A 19,211-nucleotide genomic window follows, 5' to 3' on the forward strand; every position below is an offset into this window, starting at 1 on the left:
AAGAGAGAGAATGCATGTACAAGATGGAAGGTAAAGGGAGGGCCAGTGGAAACAAAGAAAGGAGAGAAAATGATTTAAAGTTGTAAGCCAAATAACATTTTTCATGAAGGGTTTAGGAATATGATGCGAGGAGGACATCATGCAATTAACAAGCATTTGCAATGCAATAGGGCTCGCATTAGTAAAGTTAGAGGTATTAGTATTGTAAGTGACATTTTTTATTTATGTTTTGAAAATAGCGAAATTAATAACTTTGTCATTTACAATGCCAATAGTGTTAACCTTTGCAAACGTGACACCTATAGCATTTGTAATGCAATATGTGTTGTATTTACATGACTTCGATGTATTAATATGAAAAATAACAATGGGTTGTATGTTTTTCAATATTTAATACTTAAATAAAAGTTATTTTAATTTAGAATGGTAATAGCTTAAACTTTTGCAAATAACTTTTTGGAAGATTTGGTTTAGTGTATTTTATTATGAAAATACAAGAACAGAAGTGAAATATTAACATGTTTTTGTGACATTCGTAATAAAGTTTGAAACATTGAGGGAATATATTTGAATCAGTTGTTGTTGAATGGTTGCACAGATTGATGCTGTGGTGGCTCTGAATTATTTTGCGGCGGCGAGTGATGCTGTGGCGTTCAGTGATGCTTTGGTAGCGCATAGTGATGTTGTGATGCTGTGACGTTCAATGATGCTTTGGTAGCGCATAGTGATGTTGTGATGCCCCCGAGTGATGCTGTGGTGATGCGATGGATAGTGAGGGCGATAGATAGAGGCAGGGCGAGAGGGCGATAGATAGAGGCAGGGCGAGAGGGCGAGGGATGGAGTGCGGGGGATGGAGGATGGAGTGAGGGGGATGGATGGATGGAGTGAGGGGGATGGATGGATGGAGTGAGGGGGATGGATGGATGGAGTGAGGGGGATGGATGGATGGAGTGAGGGGGATGGATGGAGTGAGGGGGATGGATGGATGGAGTGAGGGATGGATGAGTGAGGGGGAGGGATGGATGAGTGAGGGGGAGGGATGGATGGAGTGAGGGGGATGGATGGACGGATGGAGTGGGGGATGGATGGAGTGGGGGGTGGATGGATGGAGTGGGATGGATGGATGGAGTGGGGGGGTGGATGGATGGAGTGGGATGGATGGATGGAGTGGGGCGAGGGATGGAGTGTGGTCCGGGGGAGGGATGGAGTGTGGTCCGGGGGAGGGATGGAGTGTGGTCCGGGGGAGGGATGGAGTGTGGGGCGGGGGAGGGATGGAGTGTGGGGCGGGGGAGGGATGGAGTGTGGGGCGGGGGAGGGATGGAGTGTGGGGCGGGGGAGGGATGGAGTGTGGGGCGGGGGAGGGATGGAGTGTGGGGCGGGGGAGGGATGGATGGAGTTGGCTGAATGGATGGAGTGGGTGGATGGATGGTGTGGATGGTGGATGGATGGTGTGGATGGATGGAGTGGGGGGATGGATGGGTGGAGTGGGACGGATGGATGGAGTGGGGGGATTGATGGATGGAGTGGGGGGATTGATGGATGGAGTGGGGGGATTGATGGATGGAGTGGGGGGATTGATGGATGGAGTGGGGGGATTGATGGATGGAGTGGGGGGGATTGATGGATGGAGTGGGGGGGATTGATGGATGGAGTGGGGGGATTGATGGATGGAGTGGGGGGATTGATGGATGGAGTGGGGGGATTGATGGATGGAGTGGGGGGATTGATGGATGGAGTGGGGGGATTGATGGATGGAGTGGGGGGATTGATGGATGGAGTGGAGGGTTTGATGGATGGAGTGGGGGGTTTGATGGATGGAGTGGGGGGTTTGATGGATGGAGTGGGGGGTTTGATGGATGGAGTGGGGGGTTTGATGGATGGAGTGGGGGGATGGATGGATGGAGTGGGGGGATGGATGGATGGAGTGGGGGATGGATGGATGGAGTGGGGGGGATGGATGGAGTGGGGGGATGGATGGATGGAGTGGGGGGATGGATGGATGGAGTGAGGGGATGGATGGATGGAGTGGGGGGTTTGATGGATGGAGTGGGGGGTTTGATGGATGGAGTGGGGGGTTTGATGGATGGAGTGGGGGGTTTGATGGATGGAGTGGGGGGTTTGATGGATGGAGTGGGGGGATTGATGGAGTGAGGGGATGGATTGAGTGGATGGATGGAGTGGGGGGATGGGTGGTAGGATGGAGTGGGGGGATGAGTGGTAGGATGGAGTGGGGGGGATGGATGGAGTGGGGGGGATGGATGGAGTGGGGGGATGGATGGATGGATGGATGGAGTGGGATGGAAGGATAGTACAATCAGGGAAGTAGAAGGCAAGAAAACTCAGGGGAGCAGAAGGCACGGAAAACGAGTACAGTCAGAGGAGAAGGCGGCACCAAAAATGAGTATAATCAGAGGACGTTACAGGAAAGATGCAAACCCCTGCTCTTTCCATAAAATATGCAATATAAGACGGTAGGCCAATATTACAAGTTCCAAAGCATGCAGGTAATGTAATCTGCAGTAATTGCACATGGGAGACTTCTTTGCATCCCTGATGGGCGAGCGGCACTGACATATTTGCATGCGTGAATGTTATGAGCTGAAGCGGATGTCACCAGAGTCTCTCCTTGCGGCATTTTAGGTGCACTGGAAACCCTGATACGGGAGGAAAAGAGGTGATTTATTTAACTTTAGCGCCTCTGTGATAACTGCTCAACTTCACTACGACCGGAATAATGGAAATCAGAGTGCTGTGCTACTGGTGAGCAGCTCAAGGCGCTACAAAAAAATCTGAAACTTCCACCCACCATTGAGCCCGGTTTATACTGTCAGAAAATAAAATATAACTGAAACCCACTAATTGACGCGTTTCAGTCCCCAAGTGATTGGATTTGATTTCTATAAACAGCAAGTTTGTAAAACAATGTTAGCCTTCACATGCCCACGCGAGACCCATGCCTTCCCACCGTAAAAAAAAAAAATAATTAAAACTAGGAGTGTTTACAGGATACAAAGGAGAATTAACGCCACAGTAAAGAACACGGATAAGATTGCAGTACTGCAGAAAAGATAACGAGTCTGGGAGAAGGCAGAAAAACGGGGACATGTTTGAGGGTAAGAGGCACAAGGAGTGTTAGGGAAAACGGGAGAGTAAGAGGAAATCAAAAATACAGAGGCGGTAGATTCTGAAAAGCCTCCTAAGGGAAATGTGCATGCAACATATAGATGAGAAGAAAAGCAAGTTTAAAAAAACGCAAATAGAAAATAGTCAGAGAGAGAAATGAAGAAAAAAAGAAAAGAAATAAACAAGATTTTGCACTGGTGATAAACAAATGTCTGTTTAGCAATAGTAAAGTCGAGCCTAAAAGAACAAGCGTTCATGTGAAGCAGGGGAGGGGGGGTGGAAAGAAATGTGAGACAGAAAGTACCGCTGGCCGGCCGTGGGCAGTGAATAATTAGGGGAGGAGAAATGCCCGAGACAGAGCGAGCGCATGCTGGGTGAAGCTTCAGAAGCCAGTGGGAGGGAGGCTGATTGCTTTGATGTGGACGCAGATGATGCCTGTGGGGGGGTGGGTGGGGGAAGCACGTGCTTGTTCACGTGAACTTTTGAAAATCCGCCGATGGTTTGACAATTATTTTGCCTCCTAAAATTCTCCCCTATCCATTCCTACGGAATGGTATAGGCGAGCCCTAAAAAAGAAAAATCTCTGGAAAGAAAATATTAAATAGATCTGTGTCAAGGGCAGATTGCTTAAACATGCAAGCCCGAGTGAGCAGATCATTCAAACAAAGACCGAGCGTGCTGTGTGAGAAGCTGAGGCAGACCATTACAGCCACACACACCCAGAGCCACACACACACACACACACACAGATCCAGACACACCCAGAGCCACACACACACACACACACCCACCCAGGAGAGCAAGCACAGCCAGGGGGCAGGAGAGCAAGCACGGCCAGGGGGCAGGGAAGCAAGCACAGCCAGGGGGCAGGGAAGCAAGCACAGCCAGGGGGCAGGGAAGCAAGCACAGCCAGGGGGCAGGGAAGTAAGCACAGCCAGGGGGCAGGGAAGCAAGCACAGCCAGGGGGCAGGGAAGGAAGCACAGCCAGGGCGCAGGGAAGCAAGCACAGCCAGGGGGCAGGGAAGCAAGCACAGCCAGGGGGCAGGGAAGCAAGCACAGCCAGGGGGCAGGGAAGCAAGCACAGCCAGGGGGCAGGGAAGCAAGCACAGCCAGGGGGCAGGGAAGCAAGCACAGCCAGGGGGCAGGGAAGCAAGCACAGCCAGGGGGCAGGAAGCAAGCATACTCCATTTAGGCACATAAATTGACGCATCAAGAGTGCATTTTTAAACTGCAGTGAGACAAATATATGATTAAATAGTGAACATGCTACATGTGACGGAACCCAGGCAGGTTAGCCTAACAATTACAATAAAGGCAATGGTTTCAGGCCTTAGGACAAGCAGTATATTCTATGTACTCTCAAGAACTAACATACCAAAACCATAAAGCATATTTGTGTATACATATGCAGCACTACATCAATCTCGCTTAAAATGCCAACAGAAAGAAAAGCAAAAAAGAACAAAGGCAATGCATTTTAAGGCAACACAATGGTCACAGGATTTTTTACGAAAAAATGTCACATTCTGTGCACTGCATTTCTGTCTAGCACCAGTATTGATCCTAGCTGTATGGTTTTACGGTCAAGTTTTCAGTTACTGAAATAAGCAAACTGATAATCGGCATGCATTCATAAATAAAAAATCTAAATTACCGTATAGGTCGGTGTTGACAAGTTATTTTCTGGCCACAACTGACAAGACTACCATGAAGAAGAAAGGGGGTGGGAAATAAAGCCCAACAGTGAATAAGGTTGTTAAATGTCAACTTTACACGCTAAAGAACAAAAGAGGATGGATGAATGCTTACAAAAAGTCCAGCTACAGGCAATTGTTCGAGCAGAATTCCACCCCATTGTGTTTTTTCCTCACTTCAGATTAGATCCAGCCACATGCAAATCAGCATTGGTCCTGCTCCAATTTGAACAGCTCAAACAGAACTGATAAACCAGGTCTTCTTTGTACCTGAACACAGGCTACCCTAGCCCGGGTGTGGCCCAATAGGGTTTTTTCAGTTGAGTGTAGCATGTTTTCAGTGACCACGGGACCCATTTCTGAGTAAACCCCTCGTCACTTACAACCATGATCATGCCGGTTTCGATCTTCGGATTCAATGTATTTCACATCTGTTATTATGTAAAGATATTCTTTTATAGAAAGGAGGTATGTGGTAAGGAACAGTATAGTGTTCTTATCAGACGAATAAAACATACTTTTTATTAATGACATTTTTAGTTAGGTTTAAGAAAAGATTTGGCATCTGTATTTTACTTCAGCAGCTTCATATAGCCAACACGTGGGCTGCATTTGTATTAGAAAGTACATTTGCTGGTAAAAGCATAAGTAGCACATTTCTCTGTTTCTGTTAGTCACTTGTGAACTGGAAAGTGTACAATTTTACAACAACCCAATTCTGATATAAATAAAAAATAACTAACGGCTTAGCTCAACAATGATGGGGTGGTGTCTCAGATCTGTACGGTGAAATACAATCGGCCGGAAACCATGCATCACTGATTGCAGTTGTTTTTTGGGACCCAGGACAGAGCTGGATAGTTAGGAAATCACAAAAGAGACCGAAGGGGTCGAGTTGCATGATCTAATCAAATCAATTTGGCTTTATGCTTTAGCTGTTTCGGGGCGAGATCATTCAACTCCTGTGTCCCTTGCTCCTCCACACTGCACGCCCAAGTGTTCCAATCAGGTCAGTGAGGCCTCCTGGGTAAACAGCGCGAACGAAAAGGACCGAGATCACATAAGAGTTAAAGCTACTTGTAGCCCTCAAAGTAGTAACAAGTTCTAGATGTAACAGTTTATAATTAACATACACCACGAGGTGAATGGGCGTGGCTAGCGTAGGCTTACTTTGTGGACTGCCTAGCAAACCACTGAGAAAAGTTGTGAGAAGTTCTACATATTACCGGTAAGAGGAAGCGGTGGTACACCTAATGATCTAATTAGGGACTTTTTTTTATTTTAACCCAACGGCTGATCCCTAGGAGTTGTGAATGTGTCCTTCCTCATCTTTACCGAGACCGAAGATGGTGCAAGTACAGGTCTCAGAGGAGTACCACGGTCGTGGCGGACAGCGGGAGGGGGGGACGGGCACACGGACAGCAGGATGGGTTCAAGGACAGCAGCAGGGGGGGGGGGGGGGCGGGCTCACGGACAGCGGGAGGTGGGGCGGGCTCACGGACAGCGGGAGGGGGGGGGGGTCGGGCTCACGGACAGCGGGAAGGGGGACGGGCAAACAGACAGCGGGGGGGGGGGCGGGAACGAGATTCTAGACAGACAGACTTAAATATATACAGAGGAACAGCAACAAAACACGCAAAAACGTAAAACAAACAGGGAGATGACATGAAACGGGGTACACGTACAAAGGGAAAACAAAATTATAAACAAAATGCTGCTTACCTGATCGGAAATAAAAACAACTTCCTGGCAACTTAAATCTCGCAGACCACTCCGGATAAAGGCATTTAGAAAATGACCAAAACAACACGGGCAAAAAAAAAAAAAAAAAAACATCCGCCGGAACGCCCACGAATCGCCTCGCACAATGACAGACAGATCTCTCTTCCAATGGCTAGCCTCCATTTATGGAAGAGAGAGGCGGAACTAAGGGCACACTGTTCTAACATAAGATTTCGCCTGCGCGAAAGGCTGCGCAGTTTGACAGGCGAAACATAAAAAGCAATGTAAACAAACTGACCCGCGTTTGTATTTAAAAATGGCACTGACTGAACTGTGCCTCAACATATGTTTTTTGCAATTTTCACCCCGAGTGGGCTGGGTATGCTCAGACGTGAGTCCCAGGCTACACCAGGGCGTTTGTAGCAGGCCCTATGATGAAGCATGTCGCATACTTCGGCTTGTGAATGAGGGCAGTTTTTCAAAACTGAGAAATTTTTCTTGGTTGTGTCTATTGTGCACTCTATATACCCCTTTAGTGTGAACATCCTAGAAGCACTCCCACATGACTGGCATGCTAAGGCTTGATTGGGAAAAGCAACGGGGGTGGGAATCGCCATGGTGCAGAAGTTAGAATTAATGTGTACCCTTGAAGCGGCCAGTATTAAGAACAGTGAAGCAGGCTTGTTCTCAATCAAAGGTGGGTCAAATCTGACTATCAATGGTTATCTGATTCACCGCCCACCTGGGGTGTCAGCGCAATTAGTTGAAAGCCTGATGAAGGTGGTGGAGAGCCAGCTCTGCGCTATAATAGGCTTCTAATCGTGGGTGACCTCAACCTTCACCTAGAGGAGGAAGGTAATAAAGAAGCCCAAGGTATGATAACTTCACTGGAACTATTCAAGATCAAACTCCAATCCCGGATGCCCACTCATCAAGCGGGGCACCTCCTGGATCCGAAATTTTCTAATTGGGATGGAGTGGAGATCCAACCCCCAATCCAAGTAGTATGGTCAGACCACTATCTGGTCCAGTTCTCTATACCATGCCAGGCTAAAAATCCCCCGCAAGTGAGGCCAACGGCTCCTAAGCGGAGGCAATAGGGGAAGTTCAATCAGGTTGAGCTAGAGCTTGCTTTGAGATCAAGCTGCCCCCCTATCAGGGACAATCTTGACGTGGCATGGAAGGAGTATGAGTGCTGGTTGAATGAGGCCCTAGATAAGACGGCACCGTGGACGATTAAAACCCCGGTGAGGTGCTCTAAGTCAGCACAGTGGTTCAACGCCGAGTTAAGAGCAGCCAAATCTGTGTGCAAAGGCTTAGAGATAGAATATAAGATTAGTATAAAAGAGTACCATCGAATGGTAAGGAGGACTAAAAGAGAATTCTTAAATAAAAGAATTGAGGCAGCTGAGAGTTCAACTAAGGAGTTTTTCTCTGTACATAAAAGAGCTTACTTTGTTGGACAGGACTCGAGCTCTGGATGTCTACTCCAAGGAGATCTGAGAGTCGATTGCGGACTTCTTTGTTCAAAAAGTCGAAACCATATATTAATCTTTGCCAAAGGGAGCGGAGGTGCTGCTTATGGAACATACCTGTGTGGGGAGACAAAAAGGCAATAACTGCCTTAATCAATTTATAGTCCCCGATCAGCAGGAGCTGAGGAAGATCGTTCTCAGCATTCGGTCTGGCTCTCCTAAAGATGCGGCATAACCCAAGATTTTTAAGAATCTGGTAGAACTCCTCATAAATCACATAGGGAATATGGCAGAGCTGTCCTTCCAGGCCAGTTATGTACCTCAGGATTGGAAGACAGCGCAGGTCATTCCGATAAAAAAAAAAAAAAAGTCTGGCGCATTTGGACAATATTTGCCCCATCTCACTTTTACCTTTCTGCGCTAAAGTGGTGGAGAAAATTGTGAATGCCCAGATGGTGAAACATATGGAAGAGGGCCAACTCCTTCACCCCTCACTGTCAGGTTTTAGGGCTAACCAAACTCCTGAATCGGCGCTCCTCTTCTCCACAGAGCTGTTGCGTGGGAGAGTAGATGAAGGGCGAACGGCCGCGCTGCTGCTACTTGATCTCAGCGTGGCATTAGACACAGTTTCTCATCCCCTACTGCTCGCCCGGCTCAGGGAGGCGGGGATTGGTGGGCCGGCTCATGAGTGACTGTGCTCGTTTCTCGCGGACAGAAGATTTCAAGTTCACTGTCCCCCTTTAAATCGGAGGAACGATCTTTAAGGCAAAGGGTTCCGCAGGGCTCTATTTTGAGCCCTACATTATTCAATCTGTATATGGAACCCCTTGCTAGGATAGTGGAAGCCTATGGGGTGGAGATAGTATCCTACGCCGATGATACTCAATTGGTGGTGACACTGTCCCAGCCCCCAGAAGAGGCTGCTGCGAATTTCTCAGCTTATCTTGAGGAATTGGCAGCCTGGATGAGTAACAACTGCCTGCGCCTCAATGAGGGTAAGACAGAGCTCCTAGTGATAGGGAAAGCTCCCTCCATTTGGTCCTCAGTGTGGTGGCCGCCGGAATTGGGGCCTACCCCCTGCCCCTCGAAGCAGGTGAAAAATTTGGGGGTGAGATTGGACGTTAATCTGTCCTTCGAACACCACACTAGAGGGGTAGCCGGAAAATGTTAAGGCATCCTAAAGAGCCTGCGAAAAACTCTGGACTTACTCCCTGCAACCAGCAGGAAGACGCTAATTCACATCCTTGTTACACCCCACCTAGACTACGGGAACTCATATATTGGCCTGAGCAAGAAAGGATTACCTTGACTGCAATGCGTACAGAACGCGGCGGCCAGACCGGCACTGAATCTCTCAAGAAAGTCTTCAGGGAGATGCGCTTTAACCACGCTGCACTGGCTACCCATCCGTGAGCGTATTGTGTTTAAACTATGAGTACGATTCAGTGCATTGCGCAGGGAAAGGGTCCTATTTACCTCATGAAATTACTGACCGTGCATCAGCTTAAGCGACTCCTGAGATCCCTAGGAAGTATGCTCTTCCAGGTACCCCGAATCTATCGAGCACGGATGGGTGGCAGATTGTTCAGATACTTGGCCAGCAAACAATGGAATGCTCTGCCGATTGAGCTCCGGATGGAACCATCTGAGATGAGGTTCCGTCAATCTGAAAAGTTACTGCTTCCCGAAATAATGCTAGGTTCTCGTCCACCTCTACCCCACCTGTTGGCTGAGGTGGATATCTGCTTTATCTTCACAGCGCGGGGACACACTGTTTTTAGTGTAACCATGGCGCTTTATAAATTTTATTATTATTTTTATTATTACTATCCCCTCTTGGTAAGTAGGGACAATGGAAGAGTAGGTTCCTATTTAAACTATTGGGCTTAAGGTTGCCTCGAACTTTATAGACTGAAAAGCTTTTGTCATCTTGAGCGGAACTTCACCAATATTGGCCAGGTGGAGTTAAGGAATTCCAGAATTGAACTGCTGCTGCCCCTTGAACATTGTGGAATCTAAGATATTCTAAATGGGAGCCAATAACATTCTCTTGGGCTTCCGGTCTTAAATATCACAACTTCAACCAGGCCTACAGTGAGACAGATGTTCAAGGATTTTTAAAAAGCATCTATAAGACATCTGGATTACTGCAGAGAATGCCCAACGACTACCTTACTGAGGTTAGCACAAATGACCACACTTCTGGTCATGTTTTGGGGCTTAAAGCAGAGGAGCGAAGCCTTGCAAAAACCACATACAGCAGCAGGTTACAATTGCAAGGAAAATAGCATACTTGAGTGAGAAACCATTCAATTGGTAAAATACCTTCAAGAAGTTCTAAGCATTTAATAGCTGCATACATGAGGGGTGTGGCCTGACAGCATAGCCAAACACGACTTAAGCTCAGCTCAGATGGTCCCTTACGATATCAGTCATCATCCTGACATAGATGGGCTTCACAGACCCCTGACAAACTGTCATGTCTGTGGCATGGTGAAACCAGCCAATGACCCTGCATCGAAAATCCTTTCAGGCTCTGGCAGCCAGTTTTGATCCAGCAACGACTACTCACCAGCTATGTCAAAAGAACAGCTGGTGGCAGGCGGTGCCCTTGCAGATCCATGGGCATGTGAGATGCTCTTGGACACAGGAGTGACGCAAGGGTGTGAGCAGCGGTGGTAGACCAGCACTGCTGTGGCTATGCCAATCTGGTGGAGCACAAGGGTACACCGATGGCTCTACCTGAAAGCCAGGGACTACCCTAGGCTGGGCTCACTCACCTCCATGCAGAAGTAAGCAGGAGGACAAGCAGGCCGGCTGAGTGAGACCCGGTGAGAGATAGCCCCCGACTGCGGGCCTGACCTGGGATCAACAATAATATCATGCTCATCCCTTCTGCCCCTCAAGGATCCAGACTGGGGCAATAAATAGTGATGTTGAGGGGAGGGAACAGGTCCTGGCCACAACATCAGGCACTGATGCACATGGAAGAGCATCTCTACAGTGGGCGAGCTGCCCTCTTGAAGGAGTGTGCCCAAGACTCATGGCCTAACAAGTGAATTGAGCGAATGGGGACATGCACAACAGTCTGCCGGACAGCCTGGAAATAGACTCTTCGGCTGAGCGGCGTAACCTCCATTGCCCTCCACTCCAGCAGAGAAAACCCTGGATACCAAGCCAAATGCGCGACTGACTAAGAGGCTGTGGGAGACTTGCATGATGCTGCAGGGGTGGGTGAATACATGAATAGATGGGAAGGTAAAGGGCCAGATAAGAAAGACATGGCAAGCTATGGCGTATGTGGACATCTATATTTGCAACTGTGCCACTGAGGGGGGCCTCTGAATGCTGTGCCTGCTAAGACATGGTATAGGAATGGGCCTTCTGAATGCTAGAAATGGTACAGGGATGACCACAAACAGATGGTGGCGTGCTGAGTAAAAAACACAATGGATTTAATTCCTATCTGTGACTGGGGGGGGGGGGGGGGTTGAATATTGATTTGTGCAGCATTCCTACCATCATCTGTTCATTTTTCCAAACTGAGAAGGGCCAAGCATGAAGGGGGCCAGATATCGTTTTTTTAAATTTAATTTCTTTATACATGCCTCAATTCACCCTCCCATACATTAAACTTCCATTGATTAGGGCCGGTTACTTCAACTACGTTTTAGACTGTGACCTAGACACTCACCCAGATACCACACCAAGTCTGAAATGATGAAGGCACCACTTGAAGTTATGGAGCAGTTGATTTGTGTGGAAGTCTGACAGGTCTTACACCCTGCTGACAAACAATACTCCTGACAATCAAACAGCACCTACAGTTTACTGAACCCACCTTGGTGTCTATGTAGTTCAACCCCTGGGTGTGAGAGCCTAACTGCTTAAATAAGCTCTGCGCTGATCATTCGCTATTGGCAGTTAACTATGAAGAAAATGGGTCAGAAGCCGGCTTGACCCGGAAGCCCTCACTGATGAGGTCTTCAGGTTAGCAATCAAGCCTGGTACAGAAAGAAACAAAGATAACTAGGGGTCCAGAGACCTGCATGACGGAAGTGGAGGCGTTGAAGGCAGTCCTTCGGGCAGAGTGCACGTTAAGATGTATGGCAATAAGCAGCATTTGGGGCACATGCCAACACAGCAGGAGATGCACCTGGCATGCCTGTAAGCAAGAGAGTGTGGGGTGGGGGGAGCACTAACTAGAGGACACAGGCTTTTCTGAGGGAAACAGATATGTGGAGGGACAAGCAAACCCTTAGAGGCTAAAGACAGATATTACACAAGGAGAGGGACACACAGTGAGTCTCCTGGCATGCCTACTTAAACAGGAAGCCGCCACCTCACTAATGTGGACCTTGAGCTTGCCGGACGAAACTGCAATGATAACGCAATCCAGCATAAATAATGCCCTGGCAGACCATCTTGCCTTCCTCTAGGGAAGGCCGCCCCTACCCCATTTCCCCGAATTCTTGTGGATCAAGGAATTTCTGGAGCTTTACCAGCTTCTGCTACGCTCTCAGATGGAAATTGACTCGTAGGAATTAGAAATCTAACTGAGAAGGTAGTGGCTGCGATCCAAACGTTGCCCATGGGCAAGACCCCTCTGAATTTCACCAAGTATATGCTAGTGTCCTTGTGGACAAGCTCCTGGCGGTCTATTTGGAGGCAAAAGACACTAACCACACCAGACTATGACAGGCCACCACTGTAATGTTACCAAAGCCCAACAAATACCCGAAGGATATTGGCATACAGTGCCCACTGTCTATATTAAATACAGACAAAAATCCTTGCCAAAATGCTGGTTAATTAATTGCTGGCCAGAGTGGTAATCAGATACACAAGGACCAGGTGTGCACTCCTCTTCGGTCTGTTCCAATGGAATGCACCCTTGTATCGCGTGATATTGAAAAACATTTTATTCCCAAGGATGGGAATACATGTTTGAGGTCTTCAGGGCAATGGAATTTTCTCCACTGGATCCAATTATTATACGGAGACCTAACTGCACCGGTTCAGTAGGGTGTCTGAAAATACTGCAGCTGGATAGTGGGAAAGGGCACCAGGATGGGATACCGGTGTTTGGCCCCTACTTTTTGCAAATACGATGGAACAATGGGTGATCTAGCTGAGACATAAAATGGAACCATACGTATAAACGGTGGGGTGCATGTGGTGTCCTGATATGCAGCAATGCTGATAAATTTCACACAACCAAGAGATCGCTACCTATACTCCTGCAGGGCCTGGGGTGACTTGGTTGATGTATAAGCCCGACATCTCAGCAAACACAAAACCTAGCTATAGTCGCTGGTGGATGTGGAGCATTCGTGGCTACCTGAACTAAGTCTTAAATGGGAGGACATAGCATTTTGGTATTTAGGGATGTTTACCCACACAGCTGCCTCAAACTACACGCATAACCTGTGCAAGACGTTACTGGGGCTCAGAGCCTCCATACAATTCTGGAAATCGCTACTGCATGCTGTGAAGTAGTGTGCTGAGGGCCCGAAATGGGAAACCACACAAATTAAATGAGCTACTGATCTGCCAGATGAGGAGTTCTTCAGCTCCCACAAACACTTAGAATAAGTCTCTGCCTGGCAAACAGCAGTTAAGATAGTGCTGGGATGACCACTCTTCTGCAGGGCACTTCAGATCGACTGGTTACAACTGCTCATGTCAATACGGGAAACAAGGTCGCTGACTGCATGGAAGCATGGAGATAGGAGATCTGTACCCGGGGACCAAGTTTATAACATTTGAGGAAGAGCGTGAGATGTTCAGGATTGGACCGGGTAGTTTTAGCACTTTGCCAAGTTGGCATGCACAGCCCAGGTGGTGTGGACTGCTTCTCGGAGATGCTGGACCCCTGCCACCCTGAAGATTCTTCTGGAGAGGAAAGGAGATCGTGTCACAGCTCTAAACAGCACTGAAAAGCGACAGATATCTGGCACCGCTGCTGGCCCTACAAGCCTATGTCGACGATCTATAGTCACTGACAGATGCAGAGAGGGAGACAGCTTGGGTGCATGGAGTGTCCACGGCACGGTGAGCAAGGGACCTGCGTTTCTGCACAACTAACACATGTAATAAGCTGCAGCAGGGCTGGAGGAAGGTGGTGCTGCAGTTTGAGAGGGTGACTCCCGTTAGAATCATGGCAACCATACAATACCCGTTAGGTACAGTGCCCGTGCCCAAACACAGCGAAGTACAGCATAGATCTGCAATCCTAGGTTACCAAGAGACAGACTGCAATACACTGGCTGTCTTCGTGGGGCTCGATGCTTATTAAATGGCACAGGAACTTAGAACAGTGGGTGCTGGCAGATAGACTACAATTGGTATAAGGGGATGTGGAGGGCATAGCGTGCTGGGCAGTCTTGCTTCAGGCTTTTCTGGAGGGCCAACATGATGGGAGCGACACTCAGGAGAGCACTGAGACCTGGAGGGCAATTAGCAGATGATCACAGACCACTGGCCCAGGGGGTGGGGGAAACCTGGGGGAGCAGTTATGCCTGGAAGACTGGAATGGGCGAGAACAAGAGGCAGCAGTGGCTAGAAAAAGATGGGGCCTAATGTGTCATATTGCATACAATTAACATTTGTGTATTATAGGATAGAATGTTACTGATTAATGGGAGTAATGATTTACTGTGCTGGTGCGGTAACATACCATTGTTGTCATACCGTTGACGGACTGTTAAATTGCAAACATCACAAATAATGAGTTCAGGTCATGTACAACATGCAGTTTCCACAAGGTGTAAATCAAGTTTTCAGGTGCATGTCAAAAAAGAAAGAATAAACCACACCACCACCAATCAGAAAAAAGAGGGGGGGGGGCTGCAAGGGAGCACACGGCAAAGGAGTTGCTGTCATATATACATGCCCAGTCATATGTGACAGCAGTCGGGGGAAACCCCTGCATTTCTAACTTTTATAGACAGTTTTTAGCCCCACCACAAGATGGAAGGGTACCCAAAGGCTGGAAGGACGAGTGCAATATGTTCACAATGTGGCTGTGTGAAGTTAAGTGCCCCATTACGAATAATACATTGTATGTGTGATTGCAGGAGGGGGATGGTCAATTGTCTTCAAAGCAGAATGCAACCATTTGGCGCAGGTTCCTGTACTGAAGGTGGTTGTAGGTACGCTGGACACAAACAACCACTTGGTATTTATATGCCTGGATGTAAGGGGTTATAATTTCAACTAAATGTAGGATTGTTTAGGACTGGCACGTTCTTTTTAATCTGGTCAATAACCACAAATTTGGTGTGAAAAGGACTGAGGTGAAGATTGGTGCCCCAACAGCCCTGACGAAGTTGCCTTGATGGTTTGGCGACAACACACGTTGGCCTGTGGCAAATGAAAATGGGCAGATACATGCCTGGTTTTTTAACTGGGGACGCTCAACATTGAATGAAGGTTGTGCTGTATGTGAGCGATACCTCATTTTTAATCCGTTGAGAACAAAGAACTTTGTTCTCTTTGCACGGTTGGGGACGATTGAACACTGAGTTAATCACGAAGTCTCAGTGTTGTCGGTGTCACACTTTCCACGTTGCTTTGACCTTCCACTTCTGTGGAATTCTAACACAAACCTCTTTCCCTTTCTCTTTTGTTAAGGTTAAGAAAGCAACCAATGATAACGCGGGCACACTGTTGAGTACCATCCAGTATACCTGTGGGTTTGCACACGTGAGGTGCTTTCTAAACGTTCTCAAATGTTTCACTTGTTTTCATTAGATACACACACATTTATGTGAGGATTCTTTACCACTGGTATTCATTTGTGATGTGGTCATCGACAATTTTTTTTTTTTTTATTGGAGCAGGGAGGGCTAATCAGTTCATGGATTGTTGAACGGAACTGTACCGGGAAGGTGTTTTTTTTAAAGGATATAGTAACCCCTACGAGTCTCAGAAATTCGTGACTGACTGCTCTTGGAGGTCAGACCTAGTTGTGTTTATAATTGATGGTGGGGCGGTCTGATTGCCGGATCCCCTTTTTGCTCCTATTGTTGATGCTAGTCATAAACAACCATCGGTGCTAGGAGTCTGCCAATAGTTCGTTATGAGTGAATATTAACGGTTTACAAAATACTTGGGCATCTCATTGTTCAACTGCGTACATACCCCTTTAATCATCACATTGTGTAACATTTCCTGCCTATAGCAGAGACGAACAAAATTAACTGCGTAAAAATATGGCCAATTAAAAACAGAATTGTCAATTGCTCTGTATTACCATTTAGGGCTGTAAACACACTTTTTAGCAATCTTGCTTTTACCTTGAAAGTACCTGTGATACTCATGGGACATCAACTATCTACCGTTAGCTAACTTTACCAAACGTCTGTTATTTCATTTTAAAACAGTACCTTCCATTTCAACTATGACCAGGTGTAGGCATCCCAAGTAAGTTTCAGTTCACTGAATCTATGAGCAGTGTCTGCTGTAAATGCACGCATGGCGCATAAATACTAGGAATAATAAGATTTGGAGTGGTTTAAAAACTTCCAGATTAAATTTAGGCAACACACGAGTCATACTCATTTGCTGCCCCTTTGAAATTACTGCATAGCAAATATAGGTAACTCGAACTTCTAATTTTACATTTCAAAAGACCTGGAAAACGGTTGACAAGACTAAAGCTAGATCATGACCTTTCAAATAAATTCTGTCCACTCAGTCTCCACATCAAAGAAACGCTTAGGCTACCCATGTTTGAACAAATTGAACGTTTTACTGAAAGACATCCCAACCAACTTACATCTGAAAAGATTTTATGAAATTCCTAAATCGCTTTCAACCAGAAAGAGGAAATAATTTGCAAGTTGCATCACCCTGCTCTTCTTAACACCACTATCATCAACATGGAGTGTTACCCCTCTTTGAAAATAACGGAATGTAGCACTGTCGAACTATTACTCAAAAGGTCATTGTTTAAATAAACTTAATATTTAATCTGTTCCATTTTGTTTGATGAAAATATTAAATAATGTAGCTAACTGGAAGAAGGACGATTAAGACCAACTCTAAACCTGAGCTTGCCTCATACAGAATTATCAAAGCCCGTGAATTACCTCATTATATACCTTATGACTTTGCTTTGGCCATGAACAATGCAATAGCCGCCAAAATAACTGCCAAGCTGGCTCTAGCAGCATCAGTTTACAAGATGGTTGATTCTCTTTTTGCGAGGAATGGGAACACCTCACCACCAGCTATAATTTAATGCGGCACGGGCAGTGTGTATTTAAAGACTATGCAGTTCACACATCTTTCTGAAGGCACAAGCGGTAAGGAATGTCATTACTACACTTCTGTACCATTTTTCCGCTTGTGTATCAATATTGTAGTTTTTCCAATATTTCCCAGAAACCTCGAAAAGCAAGAAACAAGCCCACGAGAAATTATGCAATCCTATGGTCGTTCATTTTCCACAGCAATTTCTCTGAACTTACTCCTTAACAAAACAAGTTTGAAAAGAAAGTACACATGCATATCCATATTTTTCACAATACTAACTGGCTCAAATGACACCCTTTTAACTGGCCACTCAAGGAGGATGCCCACTTGGTTGCCAATAAAACGGCAGGCGTCTACAGTCTTTTCAAAACAGTCGGACACAAAAACGGTAGTCATTTTATGGCTCCTTCCCTTTTGGTAGTTCAAGAACAATGTTGCATCGCAAACTGTGCAAGATGTCACGTGCTGTCCCCTAGGTGCCCTGTAGAAGATGCACAGATTTCTTGTAGAATACCACGCTCAAGAAGATACCTCAACTGTAATACTGAACTTCCATACTACTGTCATTGCATGTGGTTCAGTGGAGAACAGTAAGCATGCTTATAAAGATGTTGCACAAAAATGAACAAGGTGTAGTGATGCCATTGTAAGTGGTCAACAGAAAAGACAGCTGACCATCAGGGTAGATTCAGAAAAGTTGCTCTGCTGGTATGGATTTGGCTGTGTATACACTTGGCTGTGCTAGCACTGAAACTATTCCCGATAAAAGCACAATGGAAATCCACTTAGAACACTTCATGAACTTTGAAATGGTTATCCAAAGATGGGACTTCGCCTGCAAAGTGGAGCTGTGTATTAACTGGCACACCGTATTCTTGGAGGATCTGTACAAATAACCGGTGCTCTTTTCCAATCCAAGACCTCATTGGGTCATGTACTTGGTATGGCGTAACGTGTGTGTGAACCAAAATCCCAGTTTCTGCAAATCCTTCCAATATGTCCGGACAGGTAACCCAGGTATTGCCTCCTCCGGGGTGCCCACCATCCAACCAATACATTGATTTTATATTTGATATGAAGGCTTCCAAATTAGGGTCAGTTTTTGCCTCCTTTAGTTCATACAACAACTGGTTTAAAACAACACAGCCTTTACTGAAGCCAATCAATGTGAACGACACAGAACCTTTGACAGACAGCGAACCCAAAGATACAATAGGGTAATTTAAATTATTTTCCTTTTCGTGCGGGCAGCCATTTGTACTAAATTCAGAATGTACACTTGAGGGAGCAGAAGACCTTTTATCCTTGTTGACAAAATATGTTGCTTTTGGGGACGAAACGATGCCTTCTGCTAGCACGAAAGCATTCATCAACAAGGCATACAGATGTTTAAAAGCACCAAAGCCGGCGCTATGCTCTGGGGCGCCAAACATGTTGCTCCTCACAAAATTATCATAGCAGCTGAACTTATGCAAATGCATGCGCGACGACCTCACAACCCATATATGACTGCTTGGGAAGCGACGGGAGAGGAGAGAGGCAGCATTTTCTAAACTCCACCGCTTCCAGCGGACGTTTTCTGGATGACAAGACATGATGTCTTCATAGCTCTGAAAGAAGAAAAGAGGAATTAAAGATAAACCTACACATACATGGCTTATTTGTACTAAAATGCATCAGCACATCTAGAAATACAATTCCACATCTGCACAGATTAAGCATGCCTGCATTTATTTGACAAATAGTTTGCTACTGAATTAGAAAAAATGGTCCATATGGGAATAAAAGAACTTAACCAAAGCCAATTGCACATATTTAATTCAATCAGAAGAGTCTCATAACCCTGATTAACTCACATTTTCCCGCTGCATTATCGTGAAAACAATGAACCCAATTAATTATAAACTGGTCTACAAGTATGCAAATTAAGCTACAG

General features: G+C 46.4%; 1 protein-coding gene across 1 annotated transcript in view; it reads right to left on the reverse strand.

Annotated features, from left to right (window-relative positions):
* Positions 1–16,745: 16,745 nt before the first annotated feature.
* Positions 16,746–19,211, reverse strand: part of C2_1H2orf69 (chromosome 2_1 C2orf69 homolog) — a 52,141-nt gene continuing 49,675 nt past the window's right edge. The window contains 1 exon segment of the mRNA XM_086955471.1: positions 16,746–18,885. Coding sequence (XP_086811597.1) covers positions 18,061–18,885 — 825 coding nt within the window. The 3' untranslated portion in view covers positions 16,746–18,060.

Source organism: Lissotriton vulgaris, chromosome 2_1 (assembly GCF_964263255.1).
Source record: "Lissotriton vulgaris chromosome 2_1, aLisVul1.2, whole genome shotgun sequence".
NCBI classification, from domain to species: domain Eukaryota; kingdom Metazoa; phylum Chordata; class Amphibia; order Caudata; family Salamandridae; genus Lissotriton; species Lissotriton vulgaris.